This window comes from Rhinoderma darwinii, chromosome 2 (assembly GCF_050947455.1).
Source record: "Rhinoderma darwinii isolate aRhiDar2 chromosome 2, aRhiDar2.hap1, whole genome shotgun sequence".
Lineage (NCBI taxonomy): Eukaryota > Metazoa > Chordata > Amphibia > Anura > Rhinodermatidae > Rhinoderma > Rhinoderma darwinii.
This window is the reverse complement of record NC_134688.1, coordinates 425,831,104-425,857,270: the sequence shown is the minus strand read 5'-3', so window position 1 is coordinate 425,857,270 and position 26,167 is coordinate 425,831,104. Positions and strand designations below refer to the sequence as shown.

The 26,167-nt window shown below is 40.7% G+C and overlaps 1 protein-coding gene across 2 annotated transcripts in view; it reads left to right on the top strand.

The window, feature by feature from the left end:
* CORO6 (coronin 6) overlaps positions 1 to 26,167 on the top strand; it is a 104,929-nt gene that overhangs the window by 30,647 nt on the left and 48,115 nt on the right. For both annotated transcript variants that reach the window (XM_075854325.1, XM_075854324.1), the window contains exons 2-3: positions 8,304 to 8,511; positions 22,376 to 22,498. In XM_075854325.1, coding sequence (XP_075710440.1) covers positions 8,314 to 8,511; positions 22,376 to 22,498 — 321 coding nt within the window. In that variant the 5' untranslated portion in view covers positions 8,304 to 8,313. The remainder of the gene's footprint in view (positions 1 to 8,303; positions 8,512 to 22,375; positions 22,499 to 26,167) is intronic.

Genomic DNA, 26,167 nt, shown 5'->3' with positions numbered 1-26,167 from the left:
GTCCTATTTAAAGGGGACTCGGGCCTCAACACTTCGCCTGCAGAATACATCCTTGTTTGGTTCTTTGTTTTAACACTAATCCTCACCTTGTCCATGGCTCTGTTTGCTTCTATCTTGCTCTTTGGGTTTGTTGCCTGGTACCTGTTATCCTACTCCTGGTTCCGTCCCTCATCCCGCTCTCTGACTAAGACTCCCATCTCATCCTCGGACCTGTTGAAACCTGCATTCCGTTTTTTCGACTGAATCAACCGCGCAGTAGACTGCGCTATTGATTCCATAGAAAAAACAACCCTGCCGGAACTGTGACAAACGGAAACCATTAGCAGTGTTTCCATCACCATTGATATCAATGGTGATGCAAACGGAATCTGTGGTTTCCATTTGACTTTCCGTTGCGGGGTTCCACGACGGAAAGCTCTGAGGGAAGCCCTCAATGAAAATCCAACGCTGATGTGAACAGGCCCTTAATCAGTAGACTCTTGTCAAGGTGATTGTATATAAAATAACTAAAAAGAACCCCTAAAAACCCTTGACACAAAAAATTGTCTGCCGCAAAAAAATATTGTAGGGAGGGCAATGTTTCACAATTAGAGCAGAGAAAGGTTGAGCTTGTCCATGGTAAATAATGAGATACTTCCATCTATAAATTCTCTGTGAAACAAGTAGAGTAGATAATGATCTTCCCTTGAGATGAAGAGTCTAAGATCCTGTGATCACCAGTAACCACAGCCCAGGGGTGTACACCATTTATTTGGGCCATTATTTAGCTCTTTTGGTTGCCTCACCAGTGACCTCTAAGCCTTTGTGACTAGTGAGCAGGGCAGTTAGGCACCTGGGCACTGTTCCCTCTCAGCTGGGTGATCCAAAACAGCATCAAATAAATTATTATATATAGCGCCCAAATAATTAGCTATACAGTAACCAGGTAGGATAGTGAACAGTGCCCAGGTAAATGGTTTTATACAGCATCCAGATAGGGTAGTCATGTATATTTAATGGTAGTATCAGGGAGCGTAGCTACAAGAGGTGCATAGGTAGCAGTCGCACATCGGCCCAAATGACCCTCTGCCCTATAAGAATACTAGAAGAGAAGAAAAAACACACGGCGCCACATAGTGCAATTATCCGGAGGTCAAAAACAGACAATAAATGCTAAGGTGATTTGCACTCACCTAGTCGGGTTATGCTGACCAGGCATAACACTGTTGGATGGTGTGGAACGATCTCCAGGGAGCACACTGCTATGGAGATCCGAAGTCAGGAGACACACCCAAGGTGTGTCCAGCCAGGTGCGATCTGTAGCTGCTGCCAAGGTCCAAGGGCCGGTGAACGTAAATTCACCGTCAGATTTGAAAGTAAAGGATAGAAAAAAAGGGGGACCGATGCAAGGCGCTGCTAATATCAATATCGATGTTTATTAACGATAGGAAAGTGGTAGGCTACGCGTTTCGACGCAGGAATTGCGTCTTCCTCAGGCCATGAACATACACAAATGAACATCTCACATATATATACACATGTCAGTAATCAAAAACCGACCAATCACAGGAGGAAATGGGGAGGGGACACAGGGAGTTTGCTACAAGGAATAGAACAAAAAGCAAACACGAATGATTGAAGAAATATGCGTCAATTAGATAAAAGAGCAATATGGTAGTTACATTTAACATAATTACATTTAACATATAGGAAAAAGTGACAGAACATAATAATATAATCCCAATTTATAAGATATATAAAATGTTTGATATACAAGCCGTATTGATGACAACAAAAAAGCCGGCAATTAGGGTTAGCGGTGAGTTAAAATACTATATAATTCTCAAAAGGGCAGAAAAATTTCTAAGTCTATAAAAAACGAAAATAACATTTAATAATTAAATCTGACGATACTGCATAAAAATTGCGATAATATAACTATGCATAAATTCATAGGAGACCAGAATACTAATCACCGCAAAGAAGGAAAGATCAGTGGCGTCTTCGTAGTCATAACAACACCACTATTATGCTGATACATCGGTACGCGAGTACCATGTTAGATGAGTAACACGATTTATATAAAATACAAATTAAGCAAAGTATCACTATGCCTATAAAAAAATATTTTCGAAAAAACGTCACGAATTATTGACTCGAAAATCGTAAAAAGGCGATCAAGCATTTAAAACTAGAATAAAATCTATATTCAATGGAACATCAGAACCAATAAAAAATATGTATGTATAAAACTATAATTCATAATAAAAAATTCCAAGCCAGTCTAAAAAAAACAATTACTATAATACTCTCGTAAACCAAAGGAAGAATGACATCTAAGATGATCTGATGCCATAATTACACATTAATTATATGTTGTATTAATATTAATAATATGTTATATCAATACCAATAATAACATTAATAACACGGGTTTTCAACCCAAAATATGAAGCAATATATATATTACAGGGAATATGGACGATATCACTGCAATGACAAAAGAAACAATTATATAACAGAACATCTGTTTATGAGAAATACGCCTGATGTTAGAATAAAATATAATATAATAAACCTATATTGGATATGTGACTTTTTTTGTAAGTTTTTTTGTATCTACGAGGGCAATTACTGGTTATATGTATATACGGGAGACAAAACTATTAAAGAATCAGAACTAATCTAAAGAGGACTCACTAATATCATTCAAACCTTCAGGGTGAAGTGTACACAATTTATAGATCCAATAATTCTCACGCTGTTTTAAACATAAGAATCTATTAGTATAGTCTGCAGGTATTTGCTCAATGGGAGTGATGCTTATACAGTCGAAATTGCAATTATGTCTATATAGGCAATGTCGGGATACACTGTGTTTAGAAAAACCTCTGCTAACATTTGACCTATGATTATTGATCCTTTTACGTAGGGTTTGGGTAGTACGTCCTATATACTGTAATTTACAAGTACATTGTAGCAGATAAACTACATATTCACTGCCACAATTTAGTAAACTTTTTATGCCAAATGATTCTGATGTTACTATAGACGTAAAATTGGTGACCTTATGTGTAATGTTGGAACAGCACATACACCTGGGCAAACCACAACGAAATGAGCCTAATATTGATGGCTGTAGCCTTGAGATGCTTAGATTTCCTTGGTTTTGCAATTTACTTGGGGCCAATAAATTTTTAAGAGTCTTGGACCTTCTAAAAGTGACCTTAGGTAAAGGGGGGAGTAACCCCTTAAGTACCGGATCGTTACAAAGGATGTGCCAATGCTTACACAGAATTGACCTAATCGATTTACTCCCAGCATTAAAGGTTGTAATAAAATTATATTTGTAATCAAAATGATCAACTTTCTTATCCACTACTTTTACACATTCTTCTTGAGTCATTTCTGTTGCTCTGGATTGTGCTCCTTCAATAAGACTAATCGGGAAATGTTTCTCCCTAAATCTTTTCCTTAAAATCAAACATTCATTTTTAAAATCAACCGGATTGGAGCAGTTTTTCCTAATTCTCCGAAATTGTCCGAAGGGGACATTCCGGAGCCACGGTGGATAGTGGGCACTTGTAAAATCCAGATAGCTATTTACATCCACCGTCTTAAAATGTGTTCTGGTTGTGAATGTGTCACCATTTCTACAGATAGTTAGATCTAGAAAATCAATTGAGTCTTCCGAATATGTGTGCGTAAAATTCAAACCATAGGAATTTGTATTTAAAAATTCAATAAAGGAGATAGCAGAGGCCTCATCACCATTCCATACAAAAAACAAATCGTCGATAAAACGTTTATAAAACAGTATATTCTTGCGAAACGGATGCTCACACCAAATATGATTATTTTCAAACTGGCCCATATAGAGGTTTGCATAAGATGGGGCAAACCTGGAACCCATTGCGCATCCCCTGATTTGACGATAATATTTATTTTCGAACCTAAAAGTGTTATGTTGTAAGATAAAATCAATGCATTGGATTAAAAAATTATTTTGTTCAGTAGGTATGCGGACTTCCATAGACAAGAAATGAGAAATAGCGTCAATCCCTAAATTGTGTGGAATATTAGAATATAGTGCAGATACATCTGCTGTGAGGAAACTCACTTTACTAAACTTATAACCATCATTGAATACCTTAAGATCCCTGATGAGTTGTGAAGAATCCTTCAGAAAGGAGGGTAAATCTAGGACGAAGAGCTGAAGATGTAAATCTAAATAATGAGACAGGTTACTCGTGAGGGAACCTATACCTGAAATAATAGGCCGACCAGGTGGGGAAGAAATGGATTTATGGATTTTCGGTAAATGATATAAAAATGGTGTATTTGGAAATGAAACGGATAGAAACTTTTTTTCTTTTTTTGATAAAAGACCCTTAGTAAATGCTGACCCTATCAAAAGGTTATATTCAATGAGATCGGATGGTATAGTATTAGTTGTCAATTTTTCATAGAACGTAACATCAGATAAAATTCTATATGCCTCATTTATATATTCTGGACGGTCCTGGATGACAATACCCCCTCCCTTGTCAGCTGAGCGTATCACAATCAGATGATTATTTTGGAGGGATTTCAATGCTCTTCTTTCACAAAATGAAAGATTGTCAATTATCATATTGGGTTTTTCCAAAGCTTTGAATTCGTTACCAACTAAAGTGGAAAATGTATCCAAATAAGGACCTCTATGGTGTAGGGGATAAAATGATGACTTGGAATGTACCTCCACCTGGACGGGTGGTGGTGCACCTATAGGGGGGCTGTCGCCAGGGGGGCCTGGCTCTGTTACCGTATGAGGTGTTAACGAAAAATGCCTCAGTAAAGTCAGTTTTCTGATGAATCTATTTAAATCCATAAACAAATTGAAACCGTCAGGCATGGAAGTGGGGCAAAAAGACAACCCCTTGGATAAAAGTGCATTTTCATTTTCCTTGAGAATGTAACTAGAAAGATTAAATATTTCTATTGTTTTAGTCTGTGTTTTTTCGATAGTTTGGATTGGTTTACTATGTCTGTTTTTCCCACCTCTACATCCTCTAAATCTATTTCTAACTTTCTTTTGGTAGAAATTTTTTGAATTTTTGGAAAGAAAGATGTTATTGCTTGGGATTTGGGGCTTTTTAGGTAAGGTAGAAGAAATTCCTGTGAATGTGAAATGGGAGTGACCGGGGGCATCGTAATATGTAGGGGTAGCCCTAAAAAAGAGACCGTAGCTAGAGTATTATCCATAAATTGTGAATGTTCACTTGGGTTGATGATCGGTTGTGACAGAGATTCATCCGGACTATCAGTAATTGACTGTGTTTCATGTAGGGATAATTCTAATAAGGATGGGGGGATATGGTTTGTGACCGAACAATCAATGGAATCATTGAAGAGGGGAGACTGCATAGGTGAAGACGGGGGAGTATCAGGTGCAAGATTAAGGAGTTTGAGATGAGCTTGAAGGTCTGTAGATTTAAATGCATGTACTGGAATAGAACCCAAGGGGAGACTGTTGTGGGTAGGTGCATGTTTGGGAAGGGAGATAATAGGAGAAGGGGTAATTGCTGGCAAATTTTTGGCAGTTGAGACTGGAATAATTGTGGGTGTAGTTTTGGTGGTTCTAGTTACAGGGCCTCTATTTTTAAAAAAAGTGCTATTTTTAATCAAAGCTCCTGATTGGGCATTGGAGTCAATGTGGTTGAAGTGAACCTTATTAACAGTGGTAACCAAGGGCGTATGTGCGATTTGGACGGGCTTGCTGGCCCTCCAATCGCCTGATATATCAATCTGATAATCCTGTCTATCCCTCTTCAGTTTTTTGGTTTTTCTAATGATTAAATCCTTTTCAAAGGCATTCAATCTATTTTTGGTGGATACCTCCAGATTATTAAAATCTGGATGCTCAAAAAAGGTCTTGAGTCGTTCACAAATTGATATGATGTTGTGGGTCAATAAATTACAACTAGCTTGTCTTTTGGCAAGCAATAATTTCAAAAAACCAATGGAGCAATTCTTTGCATGATCCAGCCAGGTATGACTGAATTGTGGATTATTTTGGTAGGGTGTGTAAAATAAAATTCTCAAACCCCTAGGTGTAATATTCTCAGCAATGTACATTTCCAAAAAACAACAATCAATATTCTGGAATGCTTCATCTTTCAAATTATTCTCAAGTGTGAGATACAAGTCAGTCATTTCTTTTGTTCTTTCAATCGAGAAACCATTACTCACAGTTGGAGGGAATTCGTCCAAAATGTCCACTCCAATGGAACTGGAAATTAAAAGCTCCCGAGAGCGTTTCCTTTCCGTGACAAAATCCAACATTGTAGAGAAGCAAATGCAAAGATCCAAAGTCCAATCCTTTTGTAGATCAAGAGGCAGGACACAGAGTCAAGCACAACGATTTGTAGATGGAAAACGCTGGGTTAAAAACACAACGATTTGTAGATGGAAAAACGCTGGGTGAAGATGATAATGCAAAAATAAAGGCTGCCTGTGACGAGAGGATCTCAATTCGACCTTGTGAGGATCACCAAAAGAATCCCTCGATAGCGGGAGTGTGGCTCTGTAGGATATACCACAACCCGAATGTGGATACTAGAAGAGAAGAATAAACACACGGCGCCACATAGTGCAATTATCCGGAGGTCAAAAACAGACAATAAATGCTAAGGTGATTTGCACTCACCTAGTCGGGTTATGCTGACCAGGCATAACACTGTTGGATGGTGTGGAACGATCTCCAGGGAGCACACTGCTATGGAGATCCGAAGTCAGGAGACACACCCAAGGTGTGTCCAGCCAGGTGCGATCTGTAGCTGCTGCCAAGGTCCAAGGGCCGGTGAACGTAAATTCACCGTCAGATTTGAAAGTAAAGGATAGAAAAAAAGGGGGACCGATGCAAGGCGCTGCTAATATCAATATCGATGTTTATTAACGATAGGAAAGTGGTAGGCTACGCGTTTCGACGCAGGAATTGCGTCTTCCTCAGGCCATGAACATACACAAATGAACATCTCACATATATATACACATGTCAGTAATCAAAAACCGACCAATCACAGGAGGAAATGGGGAGGGGACACAGGGAGTTTGCTACAAGGAATAGAACAAAAAGCAAACACGAATGATTGAAGAAATATGCGTCAATTAGATAAAAGAGCAATATGGTAGTTACATTTAACATAATTACATTTAACATATAGGAAAAAGTGACAGAACATAATAATATAATCCCAATTTATAAGATATATAAAATGTTTGATATACAAGCCCTATAAGAAGACACCAGTATATAAATAGCACTGTAGTTGGGGGTGAGGCTGCTACAGATTTTGCATTGGTGCCTCAAGGAGTTTCAGGTTGTGCTCTGGTAGCATCCTTTGGGTCTAAGGTAGATAAAGGGTTAATATCAACATCCCTAGAGGTCAGGGATAGGGAAGGGGTTAATGGAAACTTTCCTTGTGCTCTAGGGTACTGAAGAGGTTAATGCCCACTTCCCTGGTGGTTAAGAATACTGAAGGACTTAATGCCAAAATCCCTGGTGGTCTGGGGCAATGAAGGGGGATAATGTCAACATCCCTGGCGCTCTAGGGCAGTAAAGGGGGTTTATGTCTGCAACCCTGGTAGTCTAGGCAGAGACCGGGTTAATGCTTCATACTTACTGTTCAGTGGGTTACTCACCTCTCCAAGTGCCAGCATTGTACCTGTGACAAGAAGTCGAATACTGATTGAGTTCAATTTCCTGGTCCCTGGTGGGTTGAGTAAAATCTGTCTGAAGAACCAAAACCACAGACTTTAAAGCTGCCATCTTGTGATATCATAGGTATAGTTAGGCTTTGTTCACATCTGCGTCAGGGCTCCGTTCCGTCAGAGCTTTGCGTCAGAACGGAGCCCTGGCTGACACAAACTACGGCATTCATCCGGTCAAACGACGGAACCCTTGCACAACAGAGACAAACTGAAACCATTTGCACCGGTTCCGTCACCATTGAAATCAATGGTGATGGAAACGGAAACCTACGGTTTCAGTTTGTCAGTCAGGGTTCCGTTCTGACGGAAAGCTCAGACGGAACGACGAAACGGAGCCCTGACGCAGATGTGAACATAGCCTAAGTTAAGTTTGTCTTGCATAATCCATATCTATCAGTAGGTGTCATTTTGTTTTACGTTCATGGTTCAGCTCCGTCTTGTGATTGGTTGCAACACGGCTACAATTAAATGTATGCATATAACCATTCATATTGCTACTCATATTTTATACATAATGCGTTACTAAATAAAAGTATAAAGACTTATTGCTTACGTTTCTTTGTTTTATACAGCATTTTCACAATGAGCCGAAGAGTGGTGCGCCAGAGCAAATTCAGGCACATTTTTGGACAGCCTGTAAAAGCAGATCAAATGTATGAAGATATCCGGGTATCTAAGTTAACTTGGGACAGTTCTTTCTGTGCTGTAAATCCTAAATTCATGGCCATTATCGTGGAATCTAGTGGTGGAGGGGCCTTTATAGTGTTACCATTAGCTAAGGTAAGTTTCATTAGAAAAATACAATACATTATAACAATAATAATGCATTGAAATAAAAATAAAACAAAATTATTAATGACTTGTTTTTTTTAACTGTAATGTATATTATAATTAATAGTTATAGCTATATATTATATGGTTATTTTATGTCTCAATTTTCTATATTTTATATTTGGTGCTGGGAAGGACTGGCTCACTGATCACCCTGAACTATAAAAAGGGCCCTGCCCTTCTGATCCTTGCCTGAGCATTGTTTGTTAATCCCATGTTAGCCTTTGCAAATGGTCCCGTAGTGTTATCCTGTTCCCATTGTTTCCCATGCTCTGCTACCAGTGGCGGATTAAGTAGACCATGGGCCCTGGGCTGTTACCCAAACTTGGGCCCCCCTTCCGCACCGCCGCCGCGCCGGAGCGAGTTTTAACACTACCTTTTTGGGCAAGCATTAACAAATGGGTGTTACGATTCCCCTTGTCACAGGGCTGTGTCCCTACATACTGACAGTATCACACTGTGCAGGGACACATCCTCCTGACAAGGGGAATTGTCTATCAGTCCGGGACTGCAGAAAGACTTTTTGTGGCATACAAGGATTTCCTATAATAAACATGTCAGGAAAGGTGGCAGATTCTCTATACATCTAGTGACTCACAGGTGACGACATCTCAGATTCTAGTAGTTTTTTTCCTCTTTTCTTCTCCATCCGGTCCAGAGCTCATGACGACTTCTCCCGGCCATGACTCATTTCTGCAGAATTTGCTACTCAGATGTGTTTGGCTCCTCACTTTTCCAACATTTCCACATCTATAAACGAAAATAAAGTTATCATGGTGCCACATACTGTGCCCCTAAATATAATAGCACCAAACACTGTGCACCTGAATATAATAATACCACACACAGTAAAACACCACATACACACAGCCCCCTGTACATAGTGCCACACACAGCCCCCTGTACATAGTGCCACACACAGCCCCTGTAGATATTATACACCCCCATAGATAGTGCCATACACAGCCCCCTATAGATATCACACATCCCCCCGTAGAGAGCATTACACACAGCCCCCTATAGTTAGTGCCACACAGCCCTACCCCTCTTGTAAATAGCGCCAAAAAGCCCCCCCTATAAAGAGCGCCACACACATACCGCTGTGGATAGCGCTACACAGCCCCCCTTGTATATAGTGCTACACAGCCCTCCCCCTTTGTACAAAGTGTCACACAGCGCTCCCCCCTTGTATATAGTGTCACACAGCGCTCCCCCTTTGTATATAGTGTCACACAGCGCTCCCCTTTGTATATAGGGCCACACAGCTCTCCCCCTTGCATATAGGGCCACATAGAGCTCCCCCTTGTATATAGTGCACACAGCGCCCCCCCTTTGTATATAGTGCCGCACAGCACTCTCCCCCTTGTATATAGTGTCACAGAGCACTCCCCCCCTTTGTATACAGACCCACACAGCGCTACCCTCCCCCTTGCATATAGGCCCACCCAGCACTCCCCCTTGTATATAGTGTAACGGAGCAATCCCCCCCTCAAATATATACACAGCGATAGTCCCCACCTAAAAAAAAATATATATTTTACTTACTTTACCTTGTGGCGGCCGCTCCAGCTGGACGCGTGTGAATCCTCCGGACTAGACGCATGCGCAGACCGGCGTGATGCAGTACCTCATCACGCCGGCCTGCGCAGGGAGTCTTCCCAGCACCTTATAGGCTGCAAGCCGAACGTGACCGGCTGCAGCCTATGGTATTCATTTGTATCGAAGTCCTGAGGACTCAGATACAAATGAATGTGGCTGCCACTAGCACCGGTTCGTGCCTCGGGCCCCGGGCGGCCGCCCGAACCGCCCTAATGATAATTCGCCACTGCCTGCTACCTGTATCCTGTATCCCGTGCAGTGTCCTTGTTCCTGAGCCTGTTAGTGTTTTGAGTCGTGTCCTCCTGCCCCTGGTGTCCTCTGCCACATCCAGTGTCATCTGCCACATCCAGCGTCATCCACCACGTCTGGCGTAACCTGCTGCACCCACCTCCATCCATGCTAAAGCCTCCGTCACTGTCTGGACTATTTCAGGTACCCTTGTGCTACAAACTGGTATAGACTCTCACAAAGACTGTGACTTGGTCAGCTGCCTCTCCGCTACGGCGGAGCGGCCTAGTGGGTCCACATACCTTGTGACCGTGGCAACTACACAGCATATTTCCCATTGAAATTAATGGGAAGCTTTTTTCAGACGTATTTTGAGTGTATTTTGGTGCTTAATACAAGCGTTTTACAACTGAAAATATGCTTAGCCTTAAGGTGGCCATTCACTTAAATAGAACGTGCATGTTAACGGTGATGTGTAGAGAAATAGCTGTGCGCTTCGTCGATCTTAAAGAGAACATGTCACCAGCCCAAAAAACGACAGCTGACATCTCAGTTAGATTGAAGTCGCCTCACAGATTTTGCTGCTTTTTATTTTTTTCTTCTAGCCCCCACCGTTTCTGAGATATTGGTGCCGTTAGTTTTAGTGACGAATATGCAAATAAGGCCTTTGTCAAGTGGGTGGCTAACAACTGTCACTTGAAAAGGGGTAACCGCCCACTTGAGAGTCAAAGGCGTCATTTACATATTGGACACCAGAACTAACGGCCCCAACTTCTCATGAACGGTGGGGGCTAGAAGAAAAAAATAAAAAGCGTCAGAATCGGAGAGGCGCCTGCAATCTAACTAAGATGTCAGTTGCCGTTTTTTCACAGGTAACCGGTCCCCTTTAGGATCGACTAAGCTCACAGCTATTTCTCTACACATCATTGTTAACAAGAACGTGTCCATACACATTTTCAGGGTTCATACATCATTTGGTAAGTTCTTTTAGCGTATGCGCTGAACGTATCTATAGATACCTAAGGGTTACATCAGAGTGCCCTTTTAGCATCCGTTGGGCAGTTTTACGTCAGTATGCATTTTCTTACTGTATGGGAAAGTGTAATTTACTGTGCTTTTCTATATAGTGGTCCACTGCGAAACCCCCCCCCCCCCCCCAAAACAAAACCACATATACCGCACAGTATAGGATTTTTAATCACAGGAGCCTAAGGGCGATGTATGTAATTTTAATGTAAAGGGAGAATGTGATGTGAACAGAGCCTTAGCAACATACTTGCAAAACTGATTTATTTATTTATTACTATGCACAATATCTATGTAAGTAATATACAGATGCACTCCATTGATCCATATTGATTACCATTTTATAATAGTAACAACCATATACGTACAATTGTATGAGGTATGTGAATAAAGGGGCTAATAAGAAATTAATGTATGTATACTATGCAAGCAGCAACCTGCATGGGCATGTGTATATAACCTAACACCCCCTTTCACCCCAATATAGCCAAAGTTTTCCAAGCCAACCTTTTAAAATAGTGTATATTAGGAGGTTAGTGTGTGTGTGTTATTGATCTTTATTTTTTATTTTTTATAGAAACCTAACTTTAATGGGTGGACTGAGTGGCAAAATGATCAGGACTGAACTGAGTGGTATGGGCCCTGGTCAATAAGAACCATCATTGCCCGGGGCTCACACCACCCTCAGTCCACCCCTGCTGACCCGAGAGCTTTGTGTAGACATATCTATTGACAAAATATTATTAACTTGCCACTAGAACACCAGATCGAAAACATATGCCCGCTGCTTCTTTCATATATCAGGTTCAACTTCAAAGGCTACACTGCAAGGAAGTCATTTAAACTTGGAACTTGAACTATTTATAGTGAGCCTACTTGAGAAGAGCCATAGTTCCACCTGCAGCTTAGAAAACTGGCAACTCTAAGGCTGGATTCACACGAGCATGTTTGGTCTATAAAGGACGGAACGTATTTCGGCCGCAAGTCCCGGACCGAACACAGCCGGGCTCCTAGCATCATAGTTATGTACGACGCTAGGAGTCCCTGCCTCGACAACTGTCCCATACTGTAGTCATGTTTTCAGTACAGGACAGTAGTTCCACGGAGAGGCAGTGACACCTAGCATTGTACATAACTATGATGCTAGGAGCCCGGCTCCCTGCAGTGTGTTCGGTCCGGGACTTGCGGCCGAAATACGTTCCGTCCTTTACGGACCGAACATGCTCGTGTGAATCCAGCCTAGCAGTTATTAGACAGGAGGCTCTCTCCAAGTGGCAGCTCGTTCAGTTTCTCACTTCAATTTTTAATCCTTTCATTACCAGAGGTTTTTGGACATTTTGTACCTCTGGAAGCCAGGATAATTTTTACACCTTTAACATGTACAAATAAAACCTAATTGACAAAGTAAAACATCATACTGAATCCCCATACCTATATATTTTCTGATAGAAGACACATGGCACATTTCCAAAATGCTACTCAGCACTTTATACACGCAAGCACCTTAATTCAATTTTGTTCAATAAAAAATGTATAAAAATGTATATTTAAAGCTAAACGTGTGACCCAAGCAGAAAATTAGGTGCACCACATATCCTTAAAATAAAATTTGAATATGTGCAGAGTTCATACGTACAACTTATGCATATGTCTACATTGACAAAGAAAGGGACAACCTACAAAATACAATCCAGGGATTATGCATCTTGAAAAGTGAGTGGACCCCCAAACTCTATATTTTCTAAAAGCAGATACACTGATTTTTTTAATGCATGAAAACATACATTTGAACCTAAAACTTACATCAAAGTAGCATTTTACATACAAAATCAAAATGTAAAAAGTAAAAAAAAAATGTTAATAAAAATGTTTTACAAAAGTGTAAAAATAATAGATTTTTATTTCCTATAATAAGTCTCTTATTATAGGAAAAAAATTAAAACGTTAAAAAACAGTACACATATTTGGTTTCACCGCGTTCGTAACGACCCAAACTATAAAACGTTATGTTATTTTTCCCGCACGGTGAACACCGCAAAAAAAAAAAAAAGAAAAACAATGCCAGAATCACTATTTTTTTGGTCACCACCCCTCCCAAAATATAGAATAAAAAGTGATCAAAAAGTCGCATGTACCCCAAAATAATATCAATAAAAACTACAACCCGTCAAACAAAAAACAAGGCCTTATACAGCTTTTTTGACTGAAAAATAAAAAAGTTATGGCTCTTGGAATATGATGACACAGAAAATGTATTATTTTATAAACAAGTGATTTTATTGTGCAAACGCTGCAAAACATAAAAACCGATATCATATAGTATCGCCTTAATCTTACCGACCCACATAATAAAGTAAAACTGTAATTTTTAGCGCATCATGAACGCCGTAAGAAATTTAAAATAATTTAAAATGCCCAAATCACTGTTTTTTTGGTCACCTTAACTCTAAATGTAATAAAAAATGATCAAAAAAGTTGTATGTACCAAAAAATGCTACCAATAAAAACTACAGCTCGTCCCGCCAAAAATAGGCCCTCACACCACTCAATCTACGAAAAATAAAAAAGTTATGGCTCTCAGAATGTGTTGATACAAAACTATTTTTGTTTTTTAACAGTTTTCTTTGTAAAAGTAGTAAAATATCCAAAAAACTATATACATGTGGTATCACCGTAATTGTATTGACCCACAGAATAAAGTTAAATTGTCGTTTTTACCGCACGGTGAAAGCGATAAAAAGGAAACCCAAAAAACAATGGAGGAATTGCAGTTTTTCCCAATTTCACCCCGCAAAGAATTTTATTTTCGGTTTCCCAGTACATTATATAGGACTTTAAATGGTTTCAATAGAAACTACAACTCTTCCCGCAAAAAATAAGCATTTACACCTCTCTATTGATGGAAAAATAAAAAAAGTTATGGCGTTTGGAAGGCGGGGAGTGAAAAACTAAAATGGAAAAGCAAAAAAGGATCAGTCCTGCAAAGGTTAATTAATTAATATTAAAAAAAAAAACAAGGTATTGCCGTACTCGGGAGAGATTGCGTTACAAATTTTGGGCGGCTTTTTCTCCTTTTATCTCTTGTGAAAATGAAAAAATGTAACATTTTAGTGGACAAAAATGTTGATATTCATTTTCACGGCCTAATTCCACTAAATTCTGCAAAAAATCTGTGCGGTCTAAATGCTCACTATACCCCTAAAAAAAATTCCTTGAGGGGTGTAGTTTCCCAAATGGGGTCACTTTTGGGCTGTTTCGACTGTTTTGGTCCCTCCAGGGCGTTGCAAATGCGGCATGGCACTGAAACCCAATCCAGCAAAATCTGCGCTCTAAAATTCAAATAGCGCTCCTTCCCTTCTGAGCCCTGCTGTTTGGAAAAAAAGTAGATTTTCATTTTCACAGACTAACTTCAATAAATATATAAAAATACCTGTGTGGTGCTAACTATACCCCTAGATAAATTCCTTGAGGGTGTAGTTTCCAAATTGGGGTCACTTTTGAGGAGTTTCCACTGTTTTGGCACCACATGACCTCTTCAAACCTGACATGGTGCCTAAAATATAATCTAAAAAAAAGCAGACCCCAAAATCCTGTAGGTGCTCTTTTGCTTCTGAGGCCAGTGTTTCGGGCCATTAGGACACTAGGGCAATGTGTGGGATATTTCTAAAAACTTCAGAACCTGGGCAATAAATATTGATTGCGTTTCTCTGGTAAAACCTCCTGTGTTACAGATGTTTTTTGATCACAAATTAAGGCCGGATTCACACGAGCGTGTGCGTTTTGCGCACGCAAAAAACGATGCGTTTTGCGCGCTAAAGGTCCATAAAAGCTCCATGTGTCATCAGCATATGATGCGTGGCTGCGTGATTTTCGCGCAGCCGCCATCATTATGACGCTCTGGTGCTTTTCTGTTTTCATTCATAGTTTTGACTACTGTAGCGCACATCACGTGCGGCACACGGAAGTGCACAGTTTTCACACACCCATTGACTTCAATGGGTGCGTGATGCGCGAAAAACAGGCAAATATAGGACATGTCGTGAGTTTTCCGCAGCGGACAGACGTATTATACGTTCGTCTGAATAAGCCCTAATTTTGGCCCAAAAAAATTAATTTGTAAATTGCCCTTCTACTTTGCTTTATTTTCTGTGAAACGCCTAAAGGGTAAAGAAGCTTTCTGAATGCTGTTTTGAATACTTTGAGGGGTGCAGTTTTTAAAATGGGGTGATTTATTAGGGGATTCTAATATATAAGGCCCTCAAAACCACTTCAGAACTAAACTGGTACCTGTAAAAATAGCCTTTTGAAATTTTCTTAAATTTGAGAAATTGCTGCTGAAGTTCTAAGCCTTGTAACGTCCTAGAAAAATAAAAGGACATTCAAAAAACGATGCAGACATAAAGTAGATATATGGGGGATGTTAACTAGTGACTATTTTGTGTGGTATTACTATCTGTTTTACAAGCAGATACATTTAAATTTAGAAAAATGCAAATTTTTGCATATTTTCTCTACATTTTGGTGTTTTTCACTAATAAATATTGCATTTATCGACCAAATTTTTCCACTATCATAAAGTACAGTATGTCACAAGAAAACAATCTCAGAATCGCTTGGATATGTAAAAGCATTCCCAAGTTATTACCACATAAAGTGACACGTTAGATTTTAACAAATCATGTGTTCACGAGGCCAAAACAGGCTGTGTCATGAATGGGTTAAGAGCTTGTGCTCTCAAAAGCACTGAAATAGAGACTATGCAACAGTTGGCCATCATCCACAAATGTGTTAAAAATATTTACTGTTATTGCTATGACTAGCATGTAACTGGTATCGCTAGAGAAGTGGTCAGTAGATTTTGAGCTAAACATTGTGTACGGACAGGATAGGGACAGTGTAAAATTTCAGTGTAACCCGCTGAACCGAACGGATTCGGGTTTGAGTGCAAGATACCACTTGTTTTAAAAAGTAAACATTTTTTTTTTTATCAAATACAAGTAAAAAGTTGTTTAAGATACCAGGATACATTGCTTTATTTATTTTTTTTTTAATTGTGCAAAGGTTTACATAGCCTTTAACTTTATTATTTGGAACATGATTTATCTTTTGTCTGAAGCTAATGCTATAGTGTGTCTTCCTTGTAGAAGTAAAAAGCATATGTCCAAGTCTTGCTTGCTTTGTCTGGCTCCGATGTCAAAAAATATGCAGACGTTTGGCTTACTCAAAAAACTCTCATAACGGTGCAAATCGCTTTTCTATCAGTAGACCGGGCTTGGCTTTATAAGGCCTGCAGCAAAAATAGGTGATAAGATCTGGTTATCCATTTTACATTTGATTTCATATTGTAGCCTGGCATTGACAAGTAATAATACTGGACCTCATTGTGTCTCATGTTGGGCTCATTTATTTTACATGGATTCCCCAGACACTTCCAAGAAGCAGAAAACAAGAAATCTAGAGCTTGCTGTATAATAACACACGGCTTTATGGGATAAAGACTCTGGCAGCATTTGTGCTGCAGAAGACATTTTATGTAGATAAAAAATAACATTTACGGGCTGACTAATGACATTCTTTTATTAAGTTTAAAGGCCATATTTTTTCTCTTTGTTTATGCATATATTTAAACTGTATAAATTCATATTATATGTATGTATGTATGAACATTCAATTTTTATCTTTTTCAGCATGCAATACCCCTAAGGCCGGGTTCCCACGGGTCAGATACACAGTGTAAAAACTGCGCAGCGTATCCGACCTGGAACCCGCAGGACCTCCCGTCTGAAAAACCGCATCGCTTCGTGGGCGTTTTTTCAAATGGAATTTTCACTGCGGAAAAAAACCCTCATACTTACCCTCACCCTCTTCTCTGCGCATAGTCCGGCCTCCCTGGATGACATTGAAGACCATGTGACACTGCAGCCTGTGATTGGCTGCAGCAGTAACATGGGATGCAGCATCATCCCAGGAGGCCAGTCTGCAGGAAGGAGAGACTGTGTAAGTATTATTTATTTTTATTTTTTTCTAGAGTAGGGTTTTTTTGCGGCGTAATCACTTCGAATACACCGCAAAAGTCGCTACACTTGCATCCCAATTAAATTCAATGGGGAAAACCTGCAACAGAAAATCAATGAAAACGCAGCAATTTCCGCACAGAATTCCATTGCAGTGTTTACGCTACGTAGGAACCCGGCCTAAGTCTTATTAATCCCCACCCACAAAAGTAGCTGATGCCCCACTTTAGGAGAAACAGCCCTTTTGCAGAACCAAAATAAATCCTTCTCTGCTTCAAAAACCTAGCTTTCATTTGGGTTAATATTTTTATCAGATAAGGTACCAACCACAGTACTTCCGCAATTGTGGAGGATAAGGTTCTTCTATAATACTGTTAGCCCCACAATACCCCATAACTATGTCACCCATAGTGTCTCATGGGATGGCACCTGCCAAAGTGCCCCATAATCGCATCAGGCCTCCTACTCCAGACTCCCATGATGCTCTGTCCTGCAGGAGCAGAAAATTACATGCGATCGGCCAATCAGCTACCTCTGACAGTAGTACAGTACTTTCTATTCAGGCTGAATTCATCTCAGATTATCTGGGGAAGAAGAGATATGGTAGGAGCGTTTATTACTGATAACATCTACTTCTCCTGGCTGCATAGGGGCATTATCATGCTCCCTTTGCCTTGTGAATGGTGTACGGTACTCCTGATTTCATTCTTGTACACCTATATTCTGATAACAATCATAATAGAAAGTTTGTTGATCTGTGTATAGATATTTTTAAACGCATGGAAAATTGTAAAAGCAGGTATAGCATAACTTAGAATAGCTCTATAATGACCATCTTTATCAGCAAGTTCAGGACATGTAAACCTTATGATTATTTTGATCTCCGACCTGTGCCATGTATCTTTCAATAATGCAAAATGTGATATCATACAGGGAAAATGTGACGTCATAGCATAGAGATATGTTTACAAACAGTGATGTCACGGTAGGGGAACACAGCACAAAATAATGTCACACCACAATAATACAGTACACAGTGATGCCACAGTATAGACAAAATGTGCGTGTAAATATCATAGCACAGTGATGTCACCGTTAAAGGATAATGCACAAAGTAATGTCACAGCACACAAATACTTTACACAGTGATGTCACAGTACAGGGATAAAGCACTTGATAACATCATAGCACAGTGATGTCACAGTACAGAGATACTTCACAAAGTGATGTCACAGCTCAAGTATACTGCACATAGTGATATTACTGCACGTGATAAAATTAAAGTACAGGAACAATACACACAAAAATATTACCATGCACACTATGACAGCACTGCAATAATTCTAAAAGCGTTTCCGCAAGGGAGGCATAATCCACACAATGAATGGGTGCAATAAGGAGAGATCTTGAGTAGCTCTTGAGCCCAGTGCAAAGTCTGTAGCAGTGCCCTCTGGCTTCCATGTGCCATTTATAATACTGGTGTCTCGGAATGTGGTAAAGTGGCCTTTGGGCCACCTAGGGCACTAGTACATGTGTGCGACTGCTTTCTCTACACCCCCTATAGCTCCTACTCTCCTGGCAACAAGTAAACATGAGGCACTATTGCAAAACTTGAAATGAGGCCCCATTCAAATTTCCATCCTTCATTTTTATCATACATAGTCATCACTAACTGCGCCTTACCGCTCGGTGGAGATGCGCCCCCTTAGTAGTTAAACCTCATAGCCCCTGCTATGCCTGCTACCTTGGTAGTTATGCCCACGCCAGGTATGATATGGTGAATTAAGAATGATTCTGCCGTTTTATAGATTTTGGTAGGGAACCATATTAAAGGGATTGTCTTACAATGACAACACCTATATTCTCTATTATACAACTTTGGGCGTCTGTTTTTGAGAGGTTGGTTTTTCATGTCCAATTTTATTGTTTCCACAGAGAGAAGTGTTGTCTGGCAACCACATGCATGTTACTGGAGGAATTGCTAATCTTAATTATTGGATATATATTCTTAATCAGTATTCAGATAATACAATTGTATAACTTCATAACCAGTAACAGAAAAAAAAAAGACCGATAGAAGAATGCAGTGAATTGTATTACCTATAGCTTCAACATATGTATAGAGAAACTAGTGGTTGTCCTAGGGATCAATAAGGCTCAGTTAAAGGGAATCAGTCCAGTCATTTTAGCCCCCCAAACCATCACCATGCCGTAATACATGACCTGACAAGGGTAATTTCCTTTAAGAGTAATATACAGCGAGCGCCATTTTAAAACTTGAGTATGTTTGGTCATGTATTCTGGCATGGAAGCGGTTTTGGGGGCTTAAATGTCCTTTAAATCAGATGCAGGTAAAGCACAAGCAATCATTCTGCCTGGAGAGATGATATATATTGTTCTATGTGCTAAAGTCTATAAACCGTCTGGGAATATTTTCATGTGCTCTGCAGTAAATCTGTCTCCTAGGGTGAAGGGTTTAACATGGATCAATGTGTTGAGATGTAAATGGAATGAAAGAACGAACGAGTGCGTAAGACCAAAGCCCTCCCTCTAGTGAACACTGATCTTTATTTAGCTCAAGAATGTATTATCATTAACTCCCCAGGTCACTGGTAATGTCCTTGACCCAGTCGTTATTCTACAATCCACCTCTCCGGAAGGATTGGAGAGCTTCTCTGTACAGACTGTGGGACTCCGGCATTGGACTGCTGATCCTGTACTTCCAAAAGGAATGACCTCATGTAGCAAACAATAGAAATGTGTCAGGAAGTCCTCGCAGGGCTATTGGAGAGCTCACTTTTTCCAGGTCTGAATCTGGAGATTGTTTTACTCAGTTTAAAGCTCATACTAGGGCACCACCCATCCAACCCCTGCATGTCCTGGAACATTTTCTGTGCCCGGTGACACTCCTGTCTTTCCCTTTTCTCCTGTTTTTTGTTGGAACCCCTGCGGCCTTGTTGTTGTGGCTCTTCTGTTTTATTTTTTACCAATTAATACAGGTGTTTGTACCAAAGATACGTAATTTATGCATATATAAACAATTTAACTGGACCTCTCAGAGAAAGACGTTTAGGTATTACACTTGCAGCATTGCTTATTGAAAATAAATTTATTAAAAAATCTGGTTATTGTACCCCTTCAATTACCTTTTTCGGTAAGCAAATCCCTAATTTTGCAGGGAACTATACCACTGTTTGTCCTGATCTCCATCAGTGGGAGGGAATAAGAAAGGGAATTGTAAAAAAAAATAAAAAAATCCTAACTGCATTTGCTGCTTAATACCAGCCACATTTTAGCATCCACATTATGACTGCAGTCCTGGACGCTCCAAGTGCACTTTGAAAATCCAACATCTGTTTGCTCAAGATAACTCAAAATGGATGAGTCTAATACTAAATGACACTACCTTCAAATATCGAAAAAATATTCAATAATAAAACAAATGCCACGGCACTCGATACTGCAAAAATATTCCTTTATTCAATGATCATGGTCTGTAGGATGAGTAAGAAATTGGCCTATAACAATTTAGCTTGATCCCACACTGGCAAGGGGCCAAGACCTTGGCAAAGCGTGGAATCTCGCGAAACAGCCGTAGGCCAATTCCCTCCTCATCTTACAGACAATGATCATTGGATAAATAAATAAGTTCGCAGGATTGGTGAGTGCCGCGGCATTTGTTCTGTTATTGAATATTTTTCACATGCGATTGTGATGTTTTGGCTGCTGGACACCTCCATAGCAACATCACAGCTGAATCCGCTATTGAGTGGAATTGCCTTGTTGAAACTCTGTGCATGACTGATTCCTCGGGTCTAAGCAGTGTCAGACAATTCCTTCTACTTACCAGTATTCAAATATTTTAACTTTACTGAACAGAGCTGAAGGTAGATTTCAGTGTTTGAATAATTTCATTTAGAATTTTTTTTTTGCAAGATACTGAATTCCATTAATGGAACTGGCCCTTGAATTTACTGCAGACAATGGCCCACATCTATCAAAAGTGGCATCATTTTAGCCACTATTGACTAAAACAAAGTTTTGCTAATATATTCTATGCCTGGGTCGATTTGGAGTAGAGATGTGATTTTTTCTTTTAAATTGCACAAATTTTTGTGACTTTTTAAAAAGTTGCATTTTATAAATGTGTCCAAATTCTGGCCATGCAGTAAGCCACGTCAACGATTCACTTTACTTTTACAGACTGCATGGTGCAAATGGCTCCTAGTTCTGGCGCAAATTGTTAATGAATATGTCACAAAGCAGATTAGACACTATTTTGAAGTAAAATTAATGAAAAACAATTACATTGATAAATGTGAGCCAGTGAATGTTTTCAAGGGGACCAGATTAAAGTTGTGAGGGGAAAATTTTCCCAATCTCCACTAAGGGGTTCCATCACCCCTCACAATGATTCACAGCATTTTTCTCACGCATTATACCGTGGTATTATTTGGGCACTGTATGGGAGGTTTAAAATAAATTTTGCCTGATTCCGCATATTTAAATGTGAAATTTTTTAAATGCCCATAACAGTGGTAACTGCAGTTTTCCCATAACAATGAAAGCCACAGTTTTCCTATAACAGATATTGCCTCATGTTTCCCTTATCCTGTGAATAGGAGATACATGTATTTAAGGGCAAAAACCCCTTTAATCACATTAAAGAGGCAGTCCAGTCAAATTAATAGGTCATAGATGTATGCAAGAAAATCAGATGGTGAAGTCTATGATCTTTGATCACTACTGATCTCCAGAAGGAAAGGGGTTCTATAGATTTCTCAAACCCTTTGGTACTGCTCAGAAATATAATATCTGATGCAGCATTCTAAGCAGATGTTTGTTGATTTTAAAGAGTTCCTCGTTAAAAACTAGGGTAATGTCTTTTTAATAATTCCATTTATATGAATATGCTTTGTTTAAGCAATATTTCATTTTTGGTTTAGACAGGACGGGTGGATAAGAATCATCCCACGGTCAGCGGTCATACAGCACCAGTACTGGATATAGACTGGTGCCCCCACAACGATAATGTCATTGCCAGTGCATCAGATGACTCTACAATCATGGTAAGTGCTATGCATGGATATTTCTATGTGCCTTCTGGTTCATATTTATATTTATAATTATATGATGATGTCTAATATTTTCCAGATTTCCACTTATTTACTGCTGGTTTTACTATATTTTATGCATCTTGACCGCTGGTAGATCCTGCCCGTTGGTGACATTTTTGGAATTTACCTGTATGAAATGCCAATACTTTTGCTAACCCATCTGTGTATTATTCATGACTGTGGCATTATTCAAGTCCTGCACACACCCACATTCATGTCACAGCACATTGGCATGGTACCTCATGAGCATGCAAATATCAATCGTTTAAATGTCAGATATAGTTCTGGAGCATTTTTCCTTAGAAGTGTTTCCAATAGAATAGTAATGACATCTGTCTGTCTATCTATCTATCTATCTATCTATCTATCTATCTATCTATCTATCTATCTATCTATCTATCTATCAATGTCTGTCATATCAAGGAGCGAACCCAGTAATTTTTGGGCGAACGGGGGGGGGGGGGGGGGGCTGAGGGGGGAGAGGGTTTGAGCTCCCTACTGCCACCCTCTATAAATTCCCAGACCCTCTGTGTCATATTTTGCAGCCAGTCCTGGTAGGCATCGTCAACCTTCCTTCTTCTCTTATCTAATACGATGTAGAGGCTGAGAAGGAGGGACTACCATACACAGTGCCATAGCCGGACGTACTCACCCTTGTCAGGCTCTTTCTCTTTCTTCACGGAAGTCTGCCCTGGCATGCCCCTATCCTTTTTCGTTTCTGCTGACTGGCTAGCCCTCTGCTGTGATGTGCTGCTCCAAGGAATGAATTCTAAGGGGGGCCACAAACAACAGTACCACATGCACTATGAGTCACATAAGTAGTAAATCTATGATCGGGCGGTGGAAACATCAAACCCTGGATCAGACTCCAAAATTAATTCAGACCACAGACCGGATTATTAAAGCGTACCTCCAGTTATGATTATACTGCAGGAGCTTGCAATACAATTGGTTTTCTAAATCAATAGGGTATATTGCAAACTCCTGCTTTATAATAATTTTTCTTTTATATAACTGGAGGTATGCTTTAAATAAATGAAACCTCAAAATTAATTCACACCCTCTGTCTATCTATCTGTGAAACATTTCAGTTCTTGTGTCCAGGACCTTTCTCAAGGGAGAAAGGTCCTGGACACAAGGACAAAAACGGTGCACGTGGTCTAATAAAGTCCAATCTTTTTTTCACTTTTTTTTTGGAATACTGTCTATTTTTTTATTTTGTAGGCTACAAGTCGTGTTCTCTGCACCCATCATTAACTATTATTATTTGGTGCAGCTCTGATTTCCTTTATTTTTATTTATTTATCTAATCTATCTGTCCATTATAAATGTGTAGCATGAAAGCTGTGGCATAGCTATAGGGGTCGCAGTGGTCGCAATTGTGACAGGGCCCTTCGCACCACGTCTATGCACAGCTACTGTAGTAAATGGGGCCTATGTAATAAACTACTCGGGCCCCTGTTACAACAGCTACAGTATACTGTTAAGGATCTGCCAGGCACAGCTTCTGTATCCACGCCCATAGGTAATCAGTCTGCACCTGCTTCTATGTCTGTGAGACTGACTCCATCTTCCACCACTCAGGATGGCAGGCTTAGGAGTGGGAGAGCCTATCACAGCCTGGCCAGATGGAGCTAGCTCCCGCCCTCTGTCTATTTATACCTGCCTTTCCTGTTCCTTCTTGCTTGTGATTCTTCTCTGTTGGTTTCCTGGCCCTGCTGCAGCTTCTTGTACTACTTGTCCCTTCTTCGTATTGACCCTGGCTTACTGACTACTCTTCTGCTCTGCGTTTGGTACGTCGTACACTCCTGGTTTGACTCGGCTTGTTCACTACTCTCCTGATCTGCGTTTGGCACCTCGTACTCTCCTGGTTTGACTCGGCTCGTTCACTACTCTTGTTGCTCACGGTGTTGCCGTGGGCAACTGCCCCGTTTCCCTTTGTTCTGTGTTTCCTTGTCTGGTTGTCTGTCGTGCACTTACTGAGTGTAGGGACCGTCGCACAGTTGTACCCCGTCGCCTAGGGCGGGTCGTTGCAAGTAGGCAGGGACTGAGTGTCGGGTAGATTAGGGCTCACTTGTCTGTTTCCCTATCCCTGTCATTACATAATCACAAGCCCATATACCTACTCTACCCTGGTCCCTCACACCACTATGGACCCCCTTGAGACCCTGGTTCAGCAAATGCAGGGTCTCTCCCTACAGGTCCAGGCCCTGGCTCAGAGGGTCAACCAGCCTGATGCTACCATGGTAGTGCCCCTCACCTCACCTCTTGAACCCCACCTCAAGTTGCCTGACCGGTTCTCAGGGGACCGGAAGACTTTTCTCTCCTTTCGGGAGAGTTGTAGGCTCTATTTTCGTTTAAAGCCCCACTCCTCAGGTTCTGAGAGCCAGCGGGTGGGTATAATTATGTCCCGGCTCCAGGAAGGGCCCCAAGAATGGGCCTTCTCCTTGGCTCCTGACGCCCCTGAACTTTCCTCCGTTGATCTTTTCTTTTCTGCTCTCGGACTCATTTATGACGAGACTGACAGGACTGCCTTTGCAGAGAGTCAGCTGGTGACCTTACGTCAGGGTAAGAGACCTGTTGAGGAGTATTGCTCTGACTTTAGGAAGTGGTGCGTAGCTTCTCTGTGGAATGACCCTGCCTTAAGGTGCCAGTTTAGGTTGGGTCTGTCGAACGCCCTGAAAGACCTGCTAGTTAGCTATCCCTCTTCTGACTCCCTAGACCAGGTTATGGCTTTAGCGGTACGACTTGACCGACGTCTCAGGGGACGACAACGTGAACGTTTATGTGTTTTCTCCTCTGACTCCCCCATGATGCCTCCCGAGGTTCCGTTGCTTCGTTCTTCCACGGAAGACTCGGAGGTACCTATGCAACTCGGGGCCTCCGTGTCCCCCCAACAATGTAGAGAGTTCCGCAGGAAGAATGGTCTCTGCTTCTATTGTGGGGATGACAAGCATCAAGTGAACACCTGTCCTAGGCGTAAGAATAAGCAGCCGGAAAACTTCTGCGCCTAAGTGATCATCGGGGAGGTCACTTGGGCGCACAGGTATTTCCCGTAAATATGAAACGTAATAAAATCTTGCTTCCCTTTCAGGTCTCTTTTGGTGGTATGTCTGCTACCGGCAGTGCCTTCGTGGATTCAGGGTCGTCTGCTAATATCATGTCTGTGGAATTTGCTATGTCTCTAGCTATGCCTTTGATTGATTGGCCTAAACCTGTCCCGGTAGTGGGTATCGACTCCACTCCTCTTGCTAATGGTTATTTTACACAGCATACCCCTGTTTTTGAACTCCATGTTGGCTCCATGCATTTGGAGCAGTGCTCTGTACTGTTGATGCAGGGATTATCGTCCGATTTGGTTTTAGGCCTTCCCTGGTTGCAGTTGCATAATCCCACGTTTGACTGGAATACTGGGGATCTTACCAAATGGGGTAATGAATGCTTGACGTCATGTTTTTCTATTAATTCTATTTCTCCCCCTGAGGAGGTGAACACGCTACCTGAGTTTGTTCAGGACTTCGCTGATGTTTTCTCTAGAGAGGCCTCCGAAGTGTTACCTCCTCATAGAGAATACGATTGCGCTATCGATTTGGTACCAGGAGCTAAGCTCCCTAAGGGTAG